The sequence below is a fragment of the Ruditapes philippinarum genome, unplaced genomic scaffold (assembly GCF_026571515.1).
Source record: "Ruditapes philippinarum isolate M1 unplaced genomic scaffold, ASM2657151v2 ctg234_1_1_1_1, whole genome shotgun sequence".
Taxonomy (NCBI): domain Eukaryota; kingdom Metazoa; phylum Mollusca; class Bivalvia; order Venerida; family Veneridae; genus Ruditapes; species Ruditapes philippinarum.
In genome coordinates this window covers 161,726-184,403 of record NW_026854287.1, presented here as the reverse complement: position 1 = coordinate 184,403, position 22,678 = coordinate 161,726, and the positions used below count along the sequence as shown (strand labels likewise).

At 31.3% G+C, this 22,678-nt stretch overlaps 1 protein-coding gene across 1 annotated transcript; it reads left to right on the top strand.

Annotated features, from left to right (window-relative positions):
* Window positions 1-490: 490 nt before the first annotated feature.
* On the top strand, window positions 491-18,481 carry LOC132739681 (nuclear receptor subfamily 1 group D member 2-like). Its single transcript, XM_060727442.1, has 7 exons — window positions 491-959; window positions 4,246-5,045; window positions 5,212-5,356; window positions 7,556-7,821; window positions 9,074-9,302; window positions 9,996-10,220; window positions 10,719-18,481. Exons 2-7 carry the CDS (start codon window positions 4,284-4,286, stop codon window positions 10,946-10,948), a joined length of 1,857 nt encoding a protein of 618 aa, XP_060583425.1. The 5' UTR covers window positions 491-959; window positions 4,246-4,283; the 3' UTR covers window positions 10,949-18,481.
* Window positions 18,482-22,678: the final 4,197 nt, after the last annotated feature.

Sequence of the window (22,678 nt, the reverse complement as noted above, 5' to 3'; positions counted from 1 at the left end):
GAACTTTGTCTCATTCCACCAGCAGCTCGCTATCTTCCGAGGACTTTAAGTAATAATTACATGTACTCTAGAGTTGAAAGTCTACAGTATTTTTAATATAATTTTTTTTTCTTTCTTTTGTAAAATACAGGTAAACATGTAGTCTACACTTTTGCGTGTTGATTGCAAAACAATACAAAGCTCGTATATATATGCATTGTTTTAAATCACAGAGATATATTTAATAAACGTCTCTGCACACATGTACATGCATATAATTATATAGGCCTACTATATACTGTACAGTTCATTCGCCTGCTTGTTGTAAAAAACTGTTTGTTCTGTAAAATACCCTATATAACAGTAATACAATATCGAGTCGGTAATTTCACAACTTTATTAAGTAATCGTTCGATAATCGTCGTTTTGTTCGGTAGTCACGGTAACATAATAAATGTTTTCACCTGGCCTCGGTATCAAAATCTAGGACATACTCTTCTATATTTAGAGGTAAAATTAGACATATTTTACAGATTTCCGGCAAAAACAATCGTGAAATATTTACCAAATGAATTGATTTTAGATTTGATTTGCCTTATTTTCAGGCTCACTAATGAGAACAGTGTTTTTATTACCAAAATATCTTGCAAAGTGCGCAAAATAAAGTATGAATTTGCTTTTCGAATGAGGTCAAAATTCGGCACATTTTCGTGACAATTGCATGAAAAGCTTTCATGATATGAATGGTGTCAATGGGTTTTAAGTCGGTTAAATTTCATTGATAATCTATATTTAATATTGTACATGTATTTTTAACGCATATTCAGTGTGACGTATGTTTGACATGTGTTAAATGTGATTACATCGAATCGTTAATTGGTGTTTTGATCAGCTGCGAGATGATCGCCTAGGAATATTCCTCTATTGATCAGAGTAACAAATAAATCGGAACAGGAAAGGTGGGAAAGAGTCATCACCAGGTAGGTGCAAATTTAATACATGCATAAAGATAGAAATCTGTTGTTTTTTTAAACGTTGTTTGTGTTTGCTTGATTACTGAATTTCTGACCTATTTTAATTGTTTTTATATAGAATTTTTATATAATCATAAATGATTATGTTTATTTACAGAGAGCTGAATGGATTAATTCTTCATGTGTGCAACCAAGCTAAATTACTATAGAAGTAATATTTTGAATCTAAATATAATAAAAAAAAAATCACCAGTCTATAGATAGTTTTTAATGATCACAAGTCTATGGAGACAAGAAAGGGGAAAAAAGAAAGGGGAAAATATTTTTTAAAAAAGGTCATATGTAGTTGTGTACCTGGGGGTTTCCTTGTGCATTTATTCAGTAGAGTTATTGCCCTTTACTTAGTCAAGACTCAATATTTCGTTTTTTCAACTTGTTTCGCACAAAGCCCAAGAAGTGATTGATCTAAAGTCACAGAACTTTACAGAAATGTTGGTCAGCATTTAAAGTTCAAGTTTTTGCATTTGTGGGTTTGCGTGTGGATTTATTCATTATTTTGTAGAGTTATTGCCCTTGACTTATGTAAATATATACAATGTAGGGAATAAAGTTAAGATTTGCATTTCTTAATTTTGTGAAAAATCAATATGTCAACATTAGAAGACTAAGGGTAGGGGGGAGTCATGTACAATTTCCTTTATCCCTCTGTTATACTGTCCTACTGTATTTTAGTAGACTGACAAAACAGTGAAGTGTGTGGGGCATCCATGTCTTATGGACACTCTTTATAATGTATCTGAAAAGGTCTCCCAGCTATGATGCAAGTGGGTTTTTATAATTCGAGAGTGAAGAGTCGGAGTTCATCCTATTGTTAGGGTTTCCTTACACATACTTCATTTCAAAAAGTATATATTCTTTTTTTTTAATAAGTCATTTTGTTGCCATGGCAGCCTTGGTATATACATGTATATTCAATGCATAATGCATGAAAAAGCAGAAACTTGTCAAGGTAGCTATCGATAGTGCACTTTGACTACACTGGACTAGAATTACAGAACAAATGATGAAGATGGATGACTTCTTATCACTTCACTTTTATTACAATAGATTCGATAAGAATGTTAAAGTAAATGCGAGAAAGCCGTTCCAAAATCCAATCTAAGAAGAGAACATATAATCACAACATGATCACATTTTAGTTAAGTGTATGCTATTTCTGTACTGAGTAGCAGCATCATATAGGAATCACTTTTCCATTGTTTGCCCGTCCGGCCGTACCAACTCAAGTGACATTATGGGGTGAATATCAATGTTCATTCTGTACAGACTTGTACTTGTGGGGAAAAAGGTTGCTTATGGGGTGCAAAAATGTGCTTATGTGGTTTTAGAGATCAAAGAAAATCAAATAACCTGATAAAAATGAGGTCTCCTCCTCTAGTAGTAGTAATGCTTTAATGAAAGTCGCCGTATATGACCTTTACTAGAATTAATGATTAATGACCCGTTTTTGATAATTATGAGCAATGTACTTTAAATTTTAATATTAACATTTATAAATTATTCAATTAAATATGTATGAAGCTAGTTTTTGTATGTTTTAACATACAGAAAACAATACTGTTATCTATATTAAGATATTAAACATGTTGCCCCAGATAAGTGACAATTTGCCACAGTTAAATTAACATCATGGCAGAATTTAGTTGGAAATTGTTCAGGTTAGATAACATGTTAGTCAGATTTTTGAGGTCAGACAGTGTCTTGCATGGAAATCCTACATTTTTTATTAAACTATTAATATGGAGATTCATTTCATAAATTTCTGGTTTAACCCTTTACCACATATAGACGTGTTTTGACGGCTTTTCGACCCCCCCCCTTTTTGAGACCTCAAGCAGTGAAAAATTACTCTATTTAGGCCCCAAATACTGTTTCTTGTTTGAAAAAGTGATTACTTTGAAATCAGTTTAGATGAAAAAAAAAAAAACAATGCAAAATAGTGATTTTTGGCAATTTTGAGACATCCCCGTTGCCATGGTAACAGGAAATTTATGATTGAGCATGCTGTTACAGAGGCTATGGTCCAGTAAACATTTGTGCCGAGTTTCATCAGTATTGAAGCATTTTTCATAGTTTCATAGCAGTTTGAACTTGTAACAGGAGGCTTTTCAATGAACAGCCATTTTTTACAATATACTTATGAGGTAAAGGGTTAAGAAAACATTTTAATTAACAGAATTGTTGGAAAATAATATTTCAACTATGAATCTATCTGTTTTATGGTAATAAATAAATGTATATCAGACAATTAAAAGAAAACATAAAAAAGAAGGAGTAGAGCACTGCACCTTTTTCAGGGCAGGGTAGTATAATAAAAGCCAAGTAGGAAGGGGGCATAATTATACAAAACTGATGGGAGAATTGCCTGTCCTGAATACTTCAGCTTTCATGGTTATATCTGCCATTCAGACATGCCATTTAAGTTTTGATAGTAGACAAAAAAATTGCACTGTGAATTAAAAGTGATAATCTTTGATACTTTATGAGAAATAAACCTTCTCACAAGTAAGGGTTAAACAATGGGTTGGGAGTGTCTAAGTCAAAAAGGGGTATAACATTGCTCACTATAGTATCAGAATAATCTGAACATGTGATATCATGCTTCACATTTTGATAATGTACACAAGGTGAATAGCTTTGAAAGTTTCTGGGAATATGGAATATAACTTATTACATGTTTCAGTGACCTTGACTTTTGAACTTTTGATCTGAAAATGAGCATGACAAATAGAACACATCAAGGTGCATATACATAAAAAGTTTTAGGTTCCTAGCTCTATGCACTTTGATTTAATGGCCAGTTTTATCATGTCAGGTTCGAGTGACCTTGACCTTTAAACCTAAAAATGGGTGTGACTGGTAGAACTCAATTCAATGTGCATCTACATACAAAGTCTGGAGATCCTAGATCAATGCAATTTGCATAAATGGCCACTTTAATGATTTGTTATTACAGGTGTCAGTGGCCTTAACCTTTGACCTTATCAGGAAATATGTATGATATATAGAACTCATCTAGATTAATTTATAGCCAGTTTTGAAGTTTGAAGTTCAGTGCATTTTGCTTTAATAGCCAGTTGTATTTTTTGTGATTTCATGTCCCTGTGACCTTTGACCTTTTTACCAATTATTTGTCAGTCAGTAGTTTGTATTATAATTTCAGCAATTTAATGTGTCAATAAAGAGCTGTTCTGTTGGTTATAACAAACAATATCTTTTTTTCTGATTTCAGGAAATATTGTAGAAAAAATATCATCTGATTAGCCTAGAATGTCAGTTTACACTCCTAAAGAAAACCATTTAGTTAAACAACGGTTTGGTTCTAAAAATCAAGAACTCGATTCCTTTGGAAGATTTAGTGAAACAAAATATTTTGAAGGAATTGGAAGTATGGAAAAAGCAATGACACCATTTGAAGGTTCAAATACAGCAGATGAGACAATATCAGACAACATAGGTGGTCTGCCAGAAGTTTTAAATAGATTTTATGAACAAGGAATGAACAGTTTAGACACCGAGTTGACAAGCCAAATTTTATCCTCCATTAGAAACAAATTAACTTCCAGCATGAATCATTCACCTGAAACATCAAAAGAACAAGATGTATCTGAATTGACTTTAATTAAACAGGAAATCCAAGAGGACTTTGTTAATTATAATGATAGTTTTGATAATGAGCTTTCGTATCCCCAAACTTCACAGGCATATCATCAGAACCCGGTGAACCATTACTCAGCCTCTTCATTAGAATCCTGCTCATCTAATGTTAGTCCAGACTCCTCTCTTAATCCATCATATGCCTCATCTGCGTCAGCGTCGCCCAAGGAATTGCTACAATTTGGATTTGCCGAAACAGATTTTGGCCAGTCAGAGCAAGCGGTCAGTTGTGACTCTACACAGACTGCTTCAGGCACTGGAGGAGCGAAATTTAAACAGGCTTCAAAGCAGACAAATTTGCTGCCACCATGTAGGGTGTGTGGAGATAAAGCATCTGGTTTCCATTACGGAGCTAACACATGTGAAGCTTGCAAGGTATAAGTTTACTTAAAACTTCATTGTCTCAATCATAACACATATAATCATAACTCATATAAAAACAACTTATTTTTTATCATAGGACATATATTAATTGGACATATATTAATTTAGGTGCTGTATATAAAATTGTTATCAACTTATCTGCCTCTTGATCTTTCAGGGATTTTTTAGAAGAAGCTTGAAGAAGGACAGACTTGATTTCAAATGTAACGGTTCAAATAAGTGTGAGATTCAAAAGGGTAGACGAAATAATTGTCCCATGTGTAGGTACAACAGATGTCTTAATGCAGGAATGTCAAAACAAGGTAAGATATGGAAATTTTTTATGAATATTACGGAATGCCGTTAGGGCCATTGCCTATGAATGTGTTGATCTGAAACGCGATAGTCGATAGTACGATGGTGAAAACGCGAAATCACAAAACTACGATGGTGAAAATGCGAAAGCACGATGATGAAAACGCGAAAGTACGATGATGAAAACGCGACAGTACGATACTACGATGATGAAAGCGCGATAAACTGTCGTGTTTTCACCATCGTACTGTCGCGTTTTCACCATCGTAGTTTCGTGATTTCGCGTTTTCATCATCGTACTGTCGTGTTTTCATCATCGTACTATCGCGTTTTCACCATCGTACTATCGCGTTTTCACCATCGTACTATCGCGTTTTCATCATCGTACTGTCGTGTTTTCATCATCGTACTATCGCGTTTTCACCATCGTACTGTCGTGATTTCATCATCGTACTATTGCGTTTTCATCATCGTACTATCGCGTTTTCACCATCGTAGTTTCGTGATTTCGTGTTTTCACCATCGTACTATCGACTATCGCGTTTCAGATTAACACATTCATAGGCGATGGCCCTAACGGCATTCCGGAATGCCGTTAGGGCCATCGCCTATGAATGGTTTGAACTGAAACGCGATACTCAACAGTACGATGATGAAAACGCGAAATCACGAAACTACGATGGTGAAAACGCGACAGTACGATGGTGAAAACACGATAGTTTGTCGCGTTTTCATCATCGTAGTATCGTATTGTCGCGATTTCATTATCGTACTATCGCGTTTTCATCCTCGTGCTTTCGCGTTTTCACCATCGTAGTTTCGCGTTTTCACCATCATACTATCGACTATCGCGTTTTAGATCAATACATTCATAGGCGATGGCCCTAACGGCATTCCGTAGAATATAGGACAGTATTACTTTTTTGAGGGGAAAATAATATAATTGTAAAACTATATCAAAGAGGAATAATTTCAAAATCAATATGATTTATAATTGTACATATTCTTTCAATTATGGTAGTATAATAAATTAGCTGATGTTAATAATGGTTTTTTAACCTATGCAACCGGTTCAGACCAAAATCAGCCAAAATAGTTTGATATTCAATATGAATACCGGTATATTATAAATATATTCTGATATTTTCCGTAGAAATAATGAATGGTTTTGTCCAGATTGAAATATAAACATGTTCATATATTTTGTGAGGAAGGGTTAAAAAACAAGAATTACAAAAAGTACAAATGTTGGTTTCAGTGTGAATATTTTTCAGTGTTTCATAATTAAAAAAAAAAAGAATCTTGCTAAGTGTAGAGTATGATAACATATTTTTTGAAGAGGTGAATATCAAAAGGCACTGGAATACAAGTCTAGACCAATACAGCATAATCTCTAAGAGCTTTTAAAACCAAAAATTAATATTTTGTAGAATCTGTTAAATATGCATACCCACTTAAAACATTTTTAGTGGTGTCAGTACTTCTTTGCACCTTTTTGTGTCGCCTCTACGGAGTAGTGGCGACATATAGGGATCACTTCTCCGTCGTCTGTCACAAAACTTGTCCGGACTACTCCTCATAAACTACTGATGCAATTTCATCCAAACTTTACAGGAATGATCAGTACCAAGTCTAGTTGTGCACTGTCTGTCTGTCTGTCACAAAATTTGTCCCAACATGAAATTGGCCATTATGAAGCGACACATGTGATTACTGATCGCTCTTGTTTTTGAAATGTCAAAACATATGCTTTTTTCATGGTACATGTATATTGATTGAAATAAGGTAAGATCTCCAGGTGCAGATTCTGCAAGATTCTTTGTCAGAGTGAAAATTTCAACAAAGTCACCATGGCCTTTGAAGTGTCCTTTCATTTTATCTTTTCTATATCAGTAATCAGATGTGCACATATTTTCTGGACAAACAAGTCATGAAATGCATTTTAATACTATTCCATAGACCATAAAGAAAAACAGGAAGACAGTGTTTGCTTACTTTTTATATGAGCTTACAATCAAATATGCCTTTATTTACCAAAATAATTGGTAATGTTATATATTATCATCAATAGGGGTAAAAAGGTTGAAAATAAAATGTAGTAATACATGCACTTAAGGAATAATAGAAGAAATAGCATTATAATTAGCATTAAATTTCTTTATGTATTTCAGACTGCACATTAATGTTTTCCAATTTAATTTCTTCAGCCATTAAGACAGGAAGATATACACATGAAAAGCGGACACAGGACATTGTCGAGGTGAAAACTTTAAAGGGAGAACTCGGTCCACATTTCCTTCAGCCATCTTTTATCAAAGTAGAATATCCACCTAAAAGTGCAGCCAAGAAGACACTGAGTACAGAAAATCGACAATTGTTAGATTGTATCTACTCCGCTCATAAGCAAATTTTTCCATTTTGGCATAAAGTTCTTGACTCTGGATCTCATCAAATAAAGTCAAGAAAACATGCGGTATGTGGTTATTAAAACTTTATTGAATAAATAAAGAATAAAAGGACAAATGTAACACTTCACAGGCCTAGACATTATAGGTTATCCTGTTATACTATAATTATACCCATTGTCAACAGAGCAAAAGATGTAAAAGATACATGTAGTTCATCTATATGGCAAATGTTGTTGTAACAAAAAATTGTTTGTTTGTTTGATTGGGTTTTACGTTACACAGACACAGTATAGGTCAAATGGTGACATTCCAGCTTTACTGATGGAGAAAGACCTCAGGTGCCCTCCCGTGCATTTTTTCAGGCACGAACTGGCATCTGAGTAAAACCACTGACGTTCCGTAAGCAAGCTGGATAGCTTCCTCACATGAAAGAATCCAAAGTAACAAGAAATAAAAATGAAAACATTTCTGAGGCATAATGGACTTTTTAGTTAGCAGTTCAATAGAAGATTTTGCATTCTCTCCAGAAATTGATACATGCAGTTATGAATCAGGTCATTTGATTAATTTAAACTGACTTTGTAACATACCTTTTTATTTCCCATTTGTGTAAAAATGTAATTTTTATTTAAAGGAACTTCACTGAGGTCCATATGCCTTAAAATTTAAATTTGAATTTCTTACATAGATCAACAGAAACACTTAAAACAGAAAGATATGCAAAATGTAATAAATTAATTAATATTTAAAGTCATATTTTTGAGCCTTCTTTGTACTTGAGTGACAAGCCTTGCAAGACTTTTCAAATTATGTTCATTTTTCACAATTGGAATTATTATTCTGGAAAAACTGAGTCAATGAATGATCTAAAAATTTTGCACACTTTATCTATAAATATCTTCATCAAATGGAACATTAATCTCAAAAAATTAATAACAGTTCCGTCATGTGTAATAACCTAAATAGTGGAGTCCCTTTAATGAAAGAAATATATGTACTTGTCTATTAGTCTAAGCTTTGAACTCTTCCATGTGATGATGCTATACAGCTAGCTAATAGACTGTTGGTGTACTCTGGAGACTGCGTGTACTTTAGTAATAAAGCTCTTATGCATGTACTTGAGTATAAAGCGTTAAATGGGCACCTGATGTGTTCCTCTGCTAGTAAAGCTAGATATTCGCCATATAATCTTTATCATGTTACAGCATTGGTTTGATTCAAAACTAATTGAAAAATTAATTGTTTACCAGTTACCAAATATCTTTATTCTTCTCCTGTAATATTGATGAAAAATTCCCTCTAATTTTACTAAAACAGGAGCAGTATAGGATTAAGACAATTTTGAAATCTGAAACATCAAGTATGGTGTCCGAGGAGTGCAATAATGTCAACACTGAAAGTATGGTGGAGGAGGATGAACGTAAAAATACAATAGATACCGTCACAAAGCACATAGAGATCTCAATTATGGCGTTTGTCAGATATGCAAAGTCTATCCCAGGATTCACAGATCTTACTCTCAATGATCAGGCAGCTCTTGTCAAATGTAAGACCCATTTTTTACAATCTTAAATAAAGAACAAATATTAAATTTCAAATTGCTATTCTCTGTTAAATGGATATTTATTGTTGTTTTGATGCTAAAGAATAACAACTCAGACATACGGCCTTCATAGTCAATTACATGTACTATGCATCAAAATTTCAAACCAGTGTTAAGTAGCTGATAAAAACCTCTGAGATAATTATTATTTCTTAATTATTTGATGGAATTTGATATCTTTGTATATATTTAGATTGAGCTTTATGTGTGTGAAATTCTTTAGCCGAAGTACTGTATGATGATACTATCCTATTAATATGTATCCATTACAAAGTTTCTTTTTTATAGGAAAAAAAAATACATCCCAGGTTTGTTTTAATGAAAAAGATACTTGTTTTAGTCAATTACTTCTTTGTTTAGGTAAAGTTGGCACAGTTGTTCCTCCGCAGTTAATTCAGATGAATCATGTTGAGAATTTGGCAGTTATTTGTTGAGGAAACAGATCCTTCAGCTTATATTAGGAAACTGCCTTCTGATAAATGACTGAATATTTGTTATAACCCAGAGTAGTTAAACAAATGCTTTATAGTCTTTTTTTGACACACTGATAATTATATATAAAATGTAGATTTTATTTCTTATAGAAAACATTATCACAATTTTCTATATCTACAGTGTAATTTTCTATATCTACAGTGTCAAGGTTTGAAATCTGGATGATTGGGGCTCATAAGTTTATGGATTATGATCTGAAGGTGGTATCTGGGCCACGTGGGAACTCGTACCATATGGAAGAGCTTGCTGATGTCATGGATAAAGATTTTGTTAGCTCTCTCTTCAACTTCGCTCAATCAATGCAAGATATCAAACTGACCAATGAAGAGACAGCTCTGCTTAAATGTGTAGCCCTCACTTTTGCAGGTACAAACAATGTAGTTTTTTTTATATTCTATAGGTTCAGTGCCTTTTCTAGGTAATAAGTAAGTTGAAAAGCTACCTTTTTTCAAATGTTTCATTATATAACCAGTCATTACTTTTAAGAAAAGGGTCAAATCAGTTCAATTTTTCTTAGAAATTGAAGGAGCATTGATATTTTGGCACCTGTTTTGAATTTCTTTTGAATTTGGGGTGGGGTGAATATTTTGGAATATTTGGGAATCGGCTGATCAATTTCAATTCAACAGGTTAAATGTTGATGTAAAATAAGGTGAACACATTAAAATTGCTAGATGATAGAACAAGAAATGCAGTTTAAAATTTAACAAAAATGCGATAAGTTGGTAACTTATTTATTTTAGTTTGTGAAGGAAGGAAGCTTTAAGCTTAAAAAGAGACTGTGTAGCAATTATCAATAATTTCTAATATAAAATTTGTGCCTAGTATATATTTAAATGTTGACTTTTGTGGTTTGTTTAACAGATCGTAGTGAGCTACAAGAGCCGGATAAAGTGGAAGCTATTCAGCTGAGACTGACCAACTGTTTAGAAGAGTTGCTAGGAGACGGTCAGAGGTTTGCTAAGGTGATGAATGCCCTGATTCGTCTGAGAGATCTAACCGAGTGGAATAAAACTATCTCTGAAAACATGGTTCTAGAATGGCCAAATATGAAACAGCATCCTTTATTACTGGAAATCATGTCAGTTTCATAATGGAATACAGAATTATTTTTGTTTTGATATTTTTACTCTGGATCAATTTCTTTATATAGTTAGTAAGATTTGAACTAATTAGCACTTTTTGCAGGATATTTTATGTATGTTTAAATGAAGAGTAAGAAATCATACATGGTAGGAATCTTGAATGAAGGCAAGAATTCAAGTTTGATTGAAGAAACCTGATGAAAGAAGGGTTTAGTTCTTTTTTGTGCAAAATGATATTCAGGGTAACGTTTAATTAACATAGCAATGATATTTATATTGGTATGTGTGAATGTTATAAGTCTGTAAGGTATGTAATCTTGAATTACATACGAGGCTTACAGGAAATCATAAATTTGCAATAGTATACTATTATTTTAAAGTGGCATTTAATTAATGCATGTCTTTAAAATGCTGTTTGTGTATTATGTATCTGTTTTGTTTGTTAAACATATTGTTTTTCATTTGACAATCAAGAGAAGGTTTCCTTCTTTAAAGTAAGTGTTTGCCCGTAACATTAACAAATATTGCATATATAATTTCGTTGTTTTGACAAGGTCTCAACTATAAGCAGTTTACATACATATTCATTATTGTATGTGTATTGAAATTGTGTAATAGAAAAGTGTGTTTATTTTTCTTAATTGTGTTCTGATGAAAAATTTATTTTTCCTTTAAAATCAGGGTAAAGAAACATGTGCATATCATGTCATATTGTTTGATCTCTTTCATTTACTATCACATGTACAATATTTGTAATATAGTGTTCTCATTTTCTTAGTTTATGATATTTATATTACTATATTATGTTGAATTTTCTTTGTTAAGTGTCTGTTATGTTAAAGTGACAATATGCTGATCCATAAGATAAGATGTAACCATCAAAGAGTAATTTTAAGATATGATGTAACCATCAAAGAGTAATGTTAAGATACATGTAAGATGTAACCATCAAAGAGTAATGTTAAGATAAGATGTAACAATCAAAGAGTAATTTTAAGATAAGATGTAACTATCAATGAGTAATGTTAAGATAAGATGTAACAATCAAAGAGTAATGTTAAGATAAGATGTAACCATTAAAGAGTAATGTTAAGATAAGATGTAACCATCAAAGAGTAATGTTAAGATAAGACGTAACCATCAAAGAGTAATGTTAAGATAAAATGTAACAATCAAAGAGTAATGTTAAGATAAGATGTAACAATCAAAGAGTTATGTTAAGATAAGATGTAACTATCAAAGAGTAATGTTAAGATAAGATGTAATCATCAAAGAGTAATGTTAAGATAAGACGTAACCATCAAAGAGTAATGTTAAGATAAAATGTAACAATCAAAGAGTAATGTTAAGATAAGACGTAACAATCAAAGAGTTATGTTAAGATAAAATGTAACAATCAAAGAGTAATGTTAAGATAAGATGTAACAATCAAAGAGTTATGTTAAGATAAGATGTAACTATCAAAGAGTAATGTAATGCTAAGATGTAACCATTAAAGAGTAATGTAATGATAAAATTTAACCATCAAAGAGTAATGTAATGCTAAGATGTAACCATCAAATAGTGACTTTAATAAAGTATTTGGCAATGAAAAGTTGAAATATAAGATGTAATTGTCAAAGAATAATGTAATGATGTAATCAACATAGCAAACTTTAATGATAAAGTCATCAAAAAGTAATTTAATCCTGTATTTGAAATGATAAAATGAAGTTATCAAGGAGAAATTTATATAATGATATAATGATGTAGTCATTAAAGTGAAAAATGAATTTATCAAAGAAAAATTTAATGATAAGGTGTATTCATCGAAGAAATGTATTAGTAGTAAAATGGTTACAATTAGTTAACAAAAATGAATTTGTTACAGTATAGGTAAATGAAATGATTGGAGGTAGTCATCCGATATAAATGAGATAATATGAAGTAGTCATAAAAGATTAATATAATTTAGTCAATATATAGGAGCATAACTTTTAATGAAAGTCATTAAAGATGAATTAAATCTTTAAATGTAGCAATATGATAATATGTAGTCAATATTTATGGATATTATTATATGATGTAGTCATAAAGGAGGATTATACTAACAAGATTTAGTCATTAATGATAATAACACTAATGTGATGTAACCGTTTAGTATTATGATTGCATGTGACCAATGAAAGAGAATTTTTTTTAACATATTTAATCAGATATTTTTATTATTATTATAATTATAATGCTATAATCCAAAACTCTGTATTTTTAATTTAAACCGGTGTCTTCTTTAAGTTTTAGATTTTGAAATATTGCAGCCCAAAGTTTTTACAGGAAATATATTATCATGTATATGAGAATATTTGTATATGTTTGTATTGAAAGTTGTTTATATCCAAATCCTACAAGTTATTTGCAACATCTTCAGAAGAATTTCATTGCCCATTTTCTTTGAAAGGGAGAGTGCACGATAGGAGATAGATTTAACTTTGGGAATCTACTTGCTATTAAAGTGTGACCATTTAACCAGAAATGCTGACATGGAAAATTGTTTAATATACTGCTTATATTCCAACTTATATAAGGGATAGTCTGTCTGCTAACAAAAGCTGTGGTATAACAGGGCTTCCACTAGGAATTTTTTTTAGGAAGTCAGGACTTCCTTTCAAGGAATTTTGGAAGTCATGAGGTAAATTTCTGGAAGTCAGTTGTTCTTACGCGTATAATTTTCATGTTTCAATGTTTGATTTATAGTATGGGATGATACAAGTAAAAGCAATTATTTTAATCACAAGATTCTAAAAATGTCATTCCTTTTAATGTTTTAAGTTCAAAGTATCTTTACATGATTGTTGGGTAAATATTTTCAATAGAAGTAAGAACATTACCCTGAAAAGGACTGTATTGTTGTTATTTAAGGACAGTGGTAACCGTGTAGAACGTGATAACATACAAATAATTGCTCATTGGTGTAACAAAAAAAAAATATTTCCAGAAAACTTTTAATTCTTATACTATAAGCATCACTTATTATGTTCATTTTTTCTAAACGAAATACAATGTATTGACTGCCATTTAAGTTTTTCATTAAGAATACTTTCTGGTTTTGTTCATAATTCCTGTTTCATATACATGAAGTGTACAGTAAATACATGTAGTTTAATGTCTTATAGAAAACCGTGCTTAGTGTTTTCTTTTTCTAGAAAAAGCCTGGTTTAATCTTATGGAGCAGGGATCCAATAACCTAACTTTGCATTCCTTTATACATTTGTACATTGTTTATTGTAAAAGTTTAGCACATCATAGTTCACTTTCTTTATTTACTATGTGCTTCAATTTGTGTTTTCTGTATGTAATTAAAACCTGCCTGCATAATAATTCAATTTGTATTAAATTAGAAAAAGCATGAATGTGATAAAAAAAATGATATAAAATTTGTGCCTTTTTTCAGTCCTTTTTTTATACACAAAAGCATTCCAAAATTACGGGAAAAGCAGTTTACCAAAGATGATTTTCTTGTGATGATTGTACATAATTTATATGGGATGTATATGTCTCTCTTGTTATAATTTCTATTGATAGTATATTTTGATATAGTTTATGATCATTATTGACTTGTTATTGAAATCTGATATATATAAAGTTATTTTATATTAATGGCATTTCTTATTTAACCCTTAACCGTAGTTGTGAGTAGCTTGACGATCAACAGCCAGGTCAACCTGCACATCTAGGCAGGCTGACCTGGTTCGTTACTTTTTCACTGACATGATTTTATGTTCATTTAAATATCCTGAAGATGGATTATAAATTGGACAGTATCAGAAAAAGGAAGTTATGGTAAATAGGTTTATTTAACAAACTTGGCAGGTTATGGGTTAAATTGATGTGTTGTTGTTTTTTTTTACCAATAAAACAAACTGAATATTGGTGAGTGTATCTATCCGTGGTTTCCGTTTTAGAAAATCATTGCTAGACTTTTAAGATGGTGAAAACAATGTGATATATAAATTTATTATATACATGTACTTATAAATGAAATATTAAGAAATGTTGATGAAATAAAAATGTATATTTTCATTTTTCATATTTTCACTGTAAAAATTTATTTTTCACTTCAGTGAAACAATTGTTTTTGGTATTTTCACTGGTGTTTTGCTGGACTACTTTGTTCTGAGTTCAGCCTATACAAAATATTTAAGGGGAAGTCTTTCAAATGGCAATATAAAAAAAAGGAAAATGTATATAATTAACAAAAAAATTAAGTTTTTTCTATAAATACAGGATTTATTTTCATCTTGTACTATGAAAATTATCATATTTCACTCAAGGCTACTGTTTCTCATGAAATATTTATTTTCATACCAATAGATAAAAATAAATCTAGTATTTATAGGAAAAAAACTTAAATTTCCTGTAATAACTATGTACTGAATAAATAAATTGACTAAGGCTGTTTTATTATAAAATCTATAAATACATATAGCTTTTATATTGCTCATTTAGGATTTCCAGAATGTTTATTTTTATGAAAAGAAACTGTTGAAAATGCTCTGATAAGGACCTGTTAATATTTTTACTAAACCAATACAATGGAAGGCATTTCAATCTATTTATAGATTAAATGAAAATTTTCTATATTTGATAATTGCTTAAAGTCCAGTGTCACAATTTGTTTTAGTTTTGCTGTAAAGTGATCCAATGTCTGACTGCTGGCTCTTATTGTTTTTGTTTTTTTAATTTTCTCAGCTTTTTTTATGCTGTTTCTGGAAAAAGTCTGATTATATCCACTAGTTTAGATAAGTTATGAGCCAGTGTGGAAGACCACTGTAATCGCCATGTTAGACCATATACATGATTATATAGAAAATACAGCTGTCATTTAAGGCTAATATTCTTACTTTCCTTACTGACTTTTGTGATGCTGTAAAAGACCACATTCTGAATGATTCACATATTAATGTAAAAAATATTTGGAAAATTTAGTCTTGTAAATCAAACAGTTTGGTTTGTTTTTGTACTTTTGATTTTTCAATGCCATATCTATTGTCTATGTAAAAGTAGGTTGAACAGATAAAAGTTGAAAATTTCCACTCTGGCTGTGAATGTATGGCTATATGAGGATGACATGGGAAACTATCCTTAAGGTCAAAGCCTAGTCTTAACATTTTGATTGCTTACAAGATATATTAGGGGAAGTAACTACTGTCACATTTTGTCTAGGTCATATTTTTCTAGTCTTTATTTGCATATCTAAATACAATACAGTTCCTAACTGAGCTAGCTTAGGAAAGGTCAGTGGTTTCTACACAGGTGCCCACTTGTGCCTGATATAATATATAAAAGGGGCACTTCAGGTCTTCTCCCATCAGTAAAGCTGGAAAGTCTCCATTAGACCTTTACAGTACTGTTGGTGTGATTTTTATCATACTTTATATTTTAACAGACTTGTCCTTGTTCGATCTGGATAAAATCAGTTATCATTTTGAGGGAAAATTTTGATATATATACTGACTGAATAGGAAACAGTGCAGACCATGACCAGAAGGCCAAGCTATGCTGACTGACCTTGATCTGCACTGGATGCATGGGTGTAATCAATTGTCACTAATTGGACTAATAGCTAAAGCCTTATTTAATCAAAAGGAAAATACACTTAATACATCACAACATTAATGTCCATATAACCATATGTATACATGTTTGATCTTCAGCCAAGTTGCAAAAAATTAATGTCACCTACTAAGTTGCCGCACATTTTTTAGCTTGAAGCTAAAAGCTTATTTGAACTCTAGAAAACCGTTGTTACTGGATCAAAGATCCATGGGTTTAGAGCAAATACTTTGACCATACAGCCTACACTCCCTTTTTAATATCACACAAACAATAGCTTAAACTTGTGTCATTTATTTTCATTCCATACATGTGTATATATTAAATATAACATGAACATGTATTTCCCAAACTTGTGTAGTTTACTTACAGTGCTTTGTTTACTGAAACATTGTCTAATGTGAAAAATGAGGTTAACTTTTACCGTTATCTCTCCGTTTTATCAGGGTTTATACATTGCTTAAAACTTTTTTATACATATCTAATGAAATAACGTCACTGATATTTCAGTTCAGGGTCAACAAAGACTTCCCTATCTCTTGATGTTTAATTGGGTTACCTAATAAAGTATTAATATATATACTGTATGTAATAATGTTAAAGGGACTCCACTGAGGTTTAAAAGCCTAAAAACATAACATTTTAATTTCTTACATAAATGAGCTGGGGCGCACTTTAAACAGAAATATATGTAAAGATAGTTAAGAAATATACTTTGAAATAAATTGAAAATCATATTTTTATGCTTTCCTTGGCCCTATTTGAGTAAAAAATGTTTAAATGCTTTTCATTTTGGGTCATTTTTTACAATTTGAATAATTATTCTGGAAGAACGAAGTGCGTGAATGATCTGAAATTTTGCACAAAGATTAGTGGTCTAAACCAGACTGAGTACATCAAATGGTACATTTATCTGGAAAAAATATTTTCAGTCCCATCATGTCAAAAAACCTCAGTGGAGTCCCATTAAAATAGGGTATTGCTATTTGTATCTTTATCAATATACAAAGTAATGCTGTTTTTTGTAATGTTAACTTTCATTTGACAACCTGATGTTTAATTATACTATCTATATACACAGCTGCAGCAATATTAAAAGGACTTAAAATACTGAAAAATATTTTTATGAGTTTTCTTTTCCATTTGCAGTTCCAAATTCAATGCAAGATAAGTTTATTACTCAATTTAAGTATTGTAATGGTTAAAAGTTACTTTATATGTACTTGCTGGAAATCTTCAAATCGAGAATATGGTAACTTAATATATTAAACTTTAGGCTTTGTTATTTTAGTTGTTACATTTGCTTGGAGATATAAATGTTTACCAAGACTGTACTTTCCTGTCAAATTAAAGATTTTGTACATTTTATTTTCATTGCAAATACAATTTAAACCCATCTTTATGTAACAGTATTTGTTATGGGGAAAAGTGGGATTGAAGGATTTTGTTGAAATTAAAAGTTTGATTATTTGATTTTTGCCAAATGATATCGTGTTTACCTTTTGTGTCAATTGTTATGTATATGATCTAGTGTTTAATAACAGGTTTAATTGTACATGTACTAAAAATATTCATATGTATGAAAATGAATTAAATGATTGCAAAAATACTGTAACTAAAGAAGATACACATTTTTTCCAACAAATTCTTTATACACAATGAATTTTCAAGGAATTCTGTTTTATTTCTGTGTGTAATTTAGTAAACTTAATCATGCTTTGTAGAATTTGTTCCAGATTTCTGGTCTGGTAGCACTAAATTCTGATGAAAATATTTTACACTATCATTGGGCTGGATATACATTCCAGTGAAATATACATTTTTATTGTTAGTGTGTATGGGTTATTATTTTTTGTTGTTGTTTCACATTTGATAGGCGAAATAATTTCTATGAAATATTATTTTTGTTTTGTTCATACTTATAATATGACAATCAAAATAAATTCTCACTAAATATTTTTTTGTTTTGTTTGATTTAGAAAAATCCATGATGATTCTTCCTTGTACCAATAAGGGAAGTAACTGCCGTAAGCAGTTAAAGGTAGATTGTCCAGCTTTATGCAGGGACAATCGCGCGGCGCCACTACTGTAAAAGGGTTATAGAATTATTCCAGCACTTTTTTTGTTGCGTTCTTCCTGAATACTTGAAAAAGTTTATGTAAATGGCCTCGTATTAAACTGCTGCCAGGGGATTCCAGGCAATACGCTTCCATAACAGAACTTAAATAATTATGTACATAATGTACAGTGTTTGTGTGTATCGTTTACCTCACATGTTTGGAGCTTGCTCCATCCTTTCACAATCATATATTTTTTTTCACAATTGCTTAATGAAAATTCATAAAATGGTCAATGAACTTTTAATCGTGAGAAACAGAGCCCTTTATACAGGTGTTTATCATGAATCAACGCGTTTTCAAACAGACCCCCCCCCTTTTTTTATAGCATTAAATAGGGCTATATTCACAAATAATGACATAACTGCGCTAATTTTCACAATTTAAAGTGCGTCTGACCCGTTCACAAAAGACTGGAAAAAAACACTGATATATATCGTAATATACTATTCAAAATTTGATAAGGGCCACGGTTTTTCTCCAATGACAGCGTCGTTAAACATAAAATTGAACCCCCAAAAAGTTTATAGCGTGAATTTCTTTGACGGCATTAAAACATTTCTGAATTTCTGTGCTTTTGTTTTAAATTTGCAATTCAGCGTTAACTTTGTGTAAGTAAGTTGATATAATGAATCAAAATGTAAGAAGGCGACCAACGCCTGACGAGATGGATAGTGGAGAATACGGTAACTTAATATATTTAACTTATCTCATGGTATGTGGAGGAATACTTGGCAATGGCAAAATAGACTTCTGCACCTTGAAAGCTGAAAAGTATTGTCACGAGATTCAAATGACGTATATGTGCGACAATTTGCAGGTGCATTCAGGGCAATGACTACATACTGCATGCCTCATAACCCAACCTTTCACGTGAAACAATAGAGCTCTTGTCTTGGCTTGTCAGATCCCCAGACCTTACTCCAATTGAACATGTGCGGGACATGCTTCAGAGGCTCAGTTATTGTCGTTCTGAGCAGCCGGGCACTCTTGCAGAACGTCGTGCTGCCATATAAGGGGAGTGGAACAGAATTCCACAATTTAAGATCAATCTGCTCATTAACAGCATGCCCAGACGCTGCCAGACTGTAAATAATGCCAATGGACAGTCTATAAACAACTGGAACTTATTCCATGTAGCCTTCAAAGAAATAGACAAATTTCCGGGATTTATGAATTTTACACACATGCTTAAGTTCAATAATACAACACAAATGATTAAATTCATAAACAATACAAACAAAACTTAATGTATCATAAACTATTCAATGTGTCTAAACCATGATGATTACACGCTACAAAAGTTGCCCTTATGAAATTTTGAATAGAATATCGAGTTAAAATGGTAAAAAAAGCCCAGTCATTTGTCCGAGAAGAGTATACTTAATGACCAAGAACATTTTCAAATGTCTGAAAGTTTTAAAAGAATGACAAAGACTTTTCTCACAGAGATATTCTTTTAATATTTCTACTTAGGTAAATTCAAACCATGCACTATTTGAAATTCTTTAATCACACAAGAAATATTTGAAACCTTCTTTGTTTTTAAAATTTTAAAAACCCATCAGAAACTCTGGACCAATAATAATTTTTAAGCCCAATCCATCGGAAAGAAATTTCGTGGCATGTCTTGTGTGTGAATGTTTGCAAATGCCGTTACAATCAAGTTCCAATCAAATCATTGTACTTCAGGGATAAAGGAAATAAAATTCCACCAATCTTCATCGGGACATTTTGTTGCATTAATTATTAAATGGACATTACTTGAGGACAAAAATCATTCCCGCTGCAATATTTAATGTTTCAAAAATTATGTAAAACCACAATTTTACAAGGATAACATTTTGCTGCTCAACTTTTTTTACCCTGGCCATATACGTATTTTTTAACAGGAGATAACAGGGAAAATACAACAAATTTTCCCGTTGGCCACTTGAAACAACATGTCCTGCAGTGGCCGAGTAGGCCTTTGTTACGCCCTCAAACGATTTAAAACTTTTTTAATAAATGTCTAATTTACCAGTAGGTAGTGATAATATTCATTGTTCGAACAAATATTTAAAGCTAATTTACAAAAGTGCTTAATAGATAATTTTTCTTTTATTGCAAATATTTTTTTTACCAAAAAGGACGAATCTATTGCCCAGCATAATATTTAAAAAAATCAAACGCGAAGGGTAACTATTGTTAAGGGATGTATAATTTACATTTTGCGATATCACCTTTCTCTTTCAAAGTTATTGATCGCACATTACAGTAATATAATATATATTTCGTTTTTCATAGAACATACCTGAATCTGGGTAACATATTCTACATGCATCACACCGTTGCCCTTTGTATACTATGTACGTATTCCTCTTTGAGTATCCGGGTTGACATGGTGTATCGTAAAAATTGCAATGAAGTTCGCTCCTCGCAGGACAGTCACTACACACTAAAATGTAGAATAAGAAAAAATATAATTAAACACTCATTTTAAAAGTATATTTGATTTTTGTACTACAAATGCACCAAACAAATGTGCCAGATTGTGGCAAATTACTCACAACTAGAAACAATGGAAGGGGGGGGGGGAAAGAAATTGTTGAAGAGATCATCCTAGCTTCTATGAACGCCAAGAAAACCTTTGATGGAAATCGAAGTTATTAGTCTGTGTCACCAGTTTAGTCTCACTAGGCTGTTTATTGTTGGTAGCTTTCTTTTTCTTTTATTTCTATATTGAAAAACATAGAATTTTGACAAGAATGTTTCAAATTTAAAACAGGGCAAATTTATTACACAAATTCAACAGGTTAAGGGTTAAATTTACTGCGAAGTCGTCGTAGCATTGTATTTATAATTATGTAATTTTTTTTTAATTTATTCTAATAAGTTATATGAAAATATAATGAACGTAAAACAAAGTAATCTTTGAATATAAAAAAACACAACATTTTTAATGAATCATGAAAACAATGTCTGTTGTAACTCACCATAAGAGACGCAAATAAACAACGAAATAACGAAAAATAATTTCATGTTTCCAGTGCGAAGTTAATCCAAAATAGCAACGCTGGAATGTACTTCGCAAACTTATACCTGACAGTAACGCGCCTCTAGCGGCACGGCAATATGTTGCACGTGTTTCTCTCAGGGTTAAAATAATGTTTTTGACAAGTAAATAGATCATTTGAAGCGATGATAATCTGTTCTTTTCATAGTATATAAATTATTATATATATATTATTTATATATGTTGTATAGCTTTTGTCGAGCCGATGTTCAATTACCTATAATTAAATACATGCATCTAATGAATAGCATCACAGCCAATTAGATTTATTTAGTTATTAACATTCAACTATAGTTGGACGAGTAAACAGCTGTGGTGAGTAATCAAGCTGTGTACTTACTAAATATAATTATATATTATTATATTATTATCATCATTACATATGTTTTTGAGGGGTATGAAGGAAATTTAATTGAAAGCATATACTGTATATATACCACTTTCTTACACTGCAGCAAAGGTCCTTTATGCCTCGCATATACTTTTATTTTTATTTCTCATAAGACTAAGCTTTTGCTGTACTTATATAGTATTACAAGATTAATCACTGGCATATTACATGAATCATCTTTCATTTCAACTGTTGCTTTTTAGAAATAAATACAAGTATAGTGAATTAGTATTTTGTATGGAAGTTAAAATACTACTTTATTTACATTTTACAACTTTTATGACAAATTATATCACATTTATAGTTACTTTCTCCTAGTAACAAATATCTTACATTCTGTTTAAGCAATATTTAAATGTTGTAAAATTCAGGTTTGCACTTTCAAAAGAAGTTTGAAAATTATTTCTAACTTAAAGGCAAAATATGCATTTAATTAAAAATATTTAATAGATATGTTGATATTGTTTAGTAATTATAGTCTGATCTCAATTTGTATAAATGCCTCGTTAAACATTTTGACATTATCCTCATATTACATGTTGTATGCACGTTTGAGTGAATAAAAGATGTGTTGTGTTGTTGTT

Bases quoted from the DNA above. Each gene is read 5' to 3' on its own strand.
- LOC132739681 (XM_060727442.1), top strand. From the start codon at position 4,284: ATGTCAGTTTACACTCCTAAAGAAAACCATTTAGTTAAACAACGGTTT. The intron at 5,046-5,211 runs GTATAAGTTTAC...TTGATCTTTCAG, and splicing joins ACACATGTGAAGCTTGCAAG to GGATTTTTTAGAAGAAGCTT. The intron at 5,357-7,555 runs GTAAGATATGGA...TAATTTCTTCAG, and splicing joins TGCAGGAATGTCAAAACAAG to CCATTAAGACAGGAAGATAT.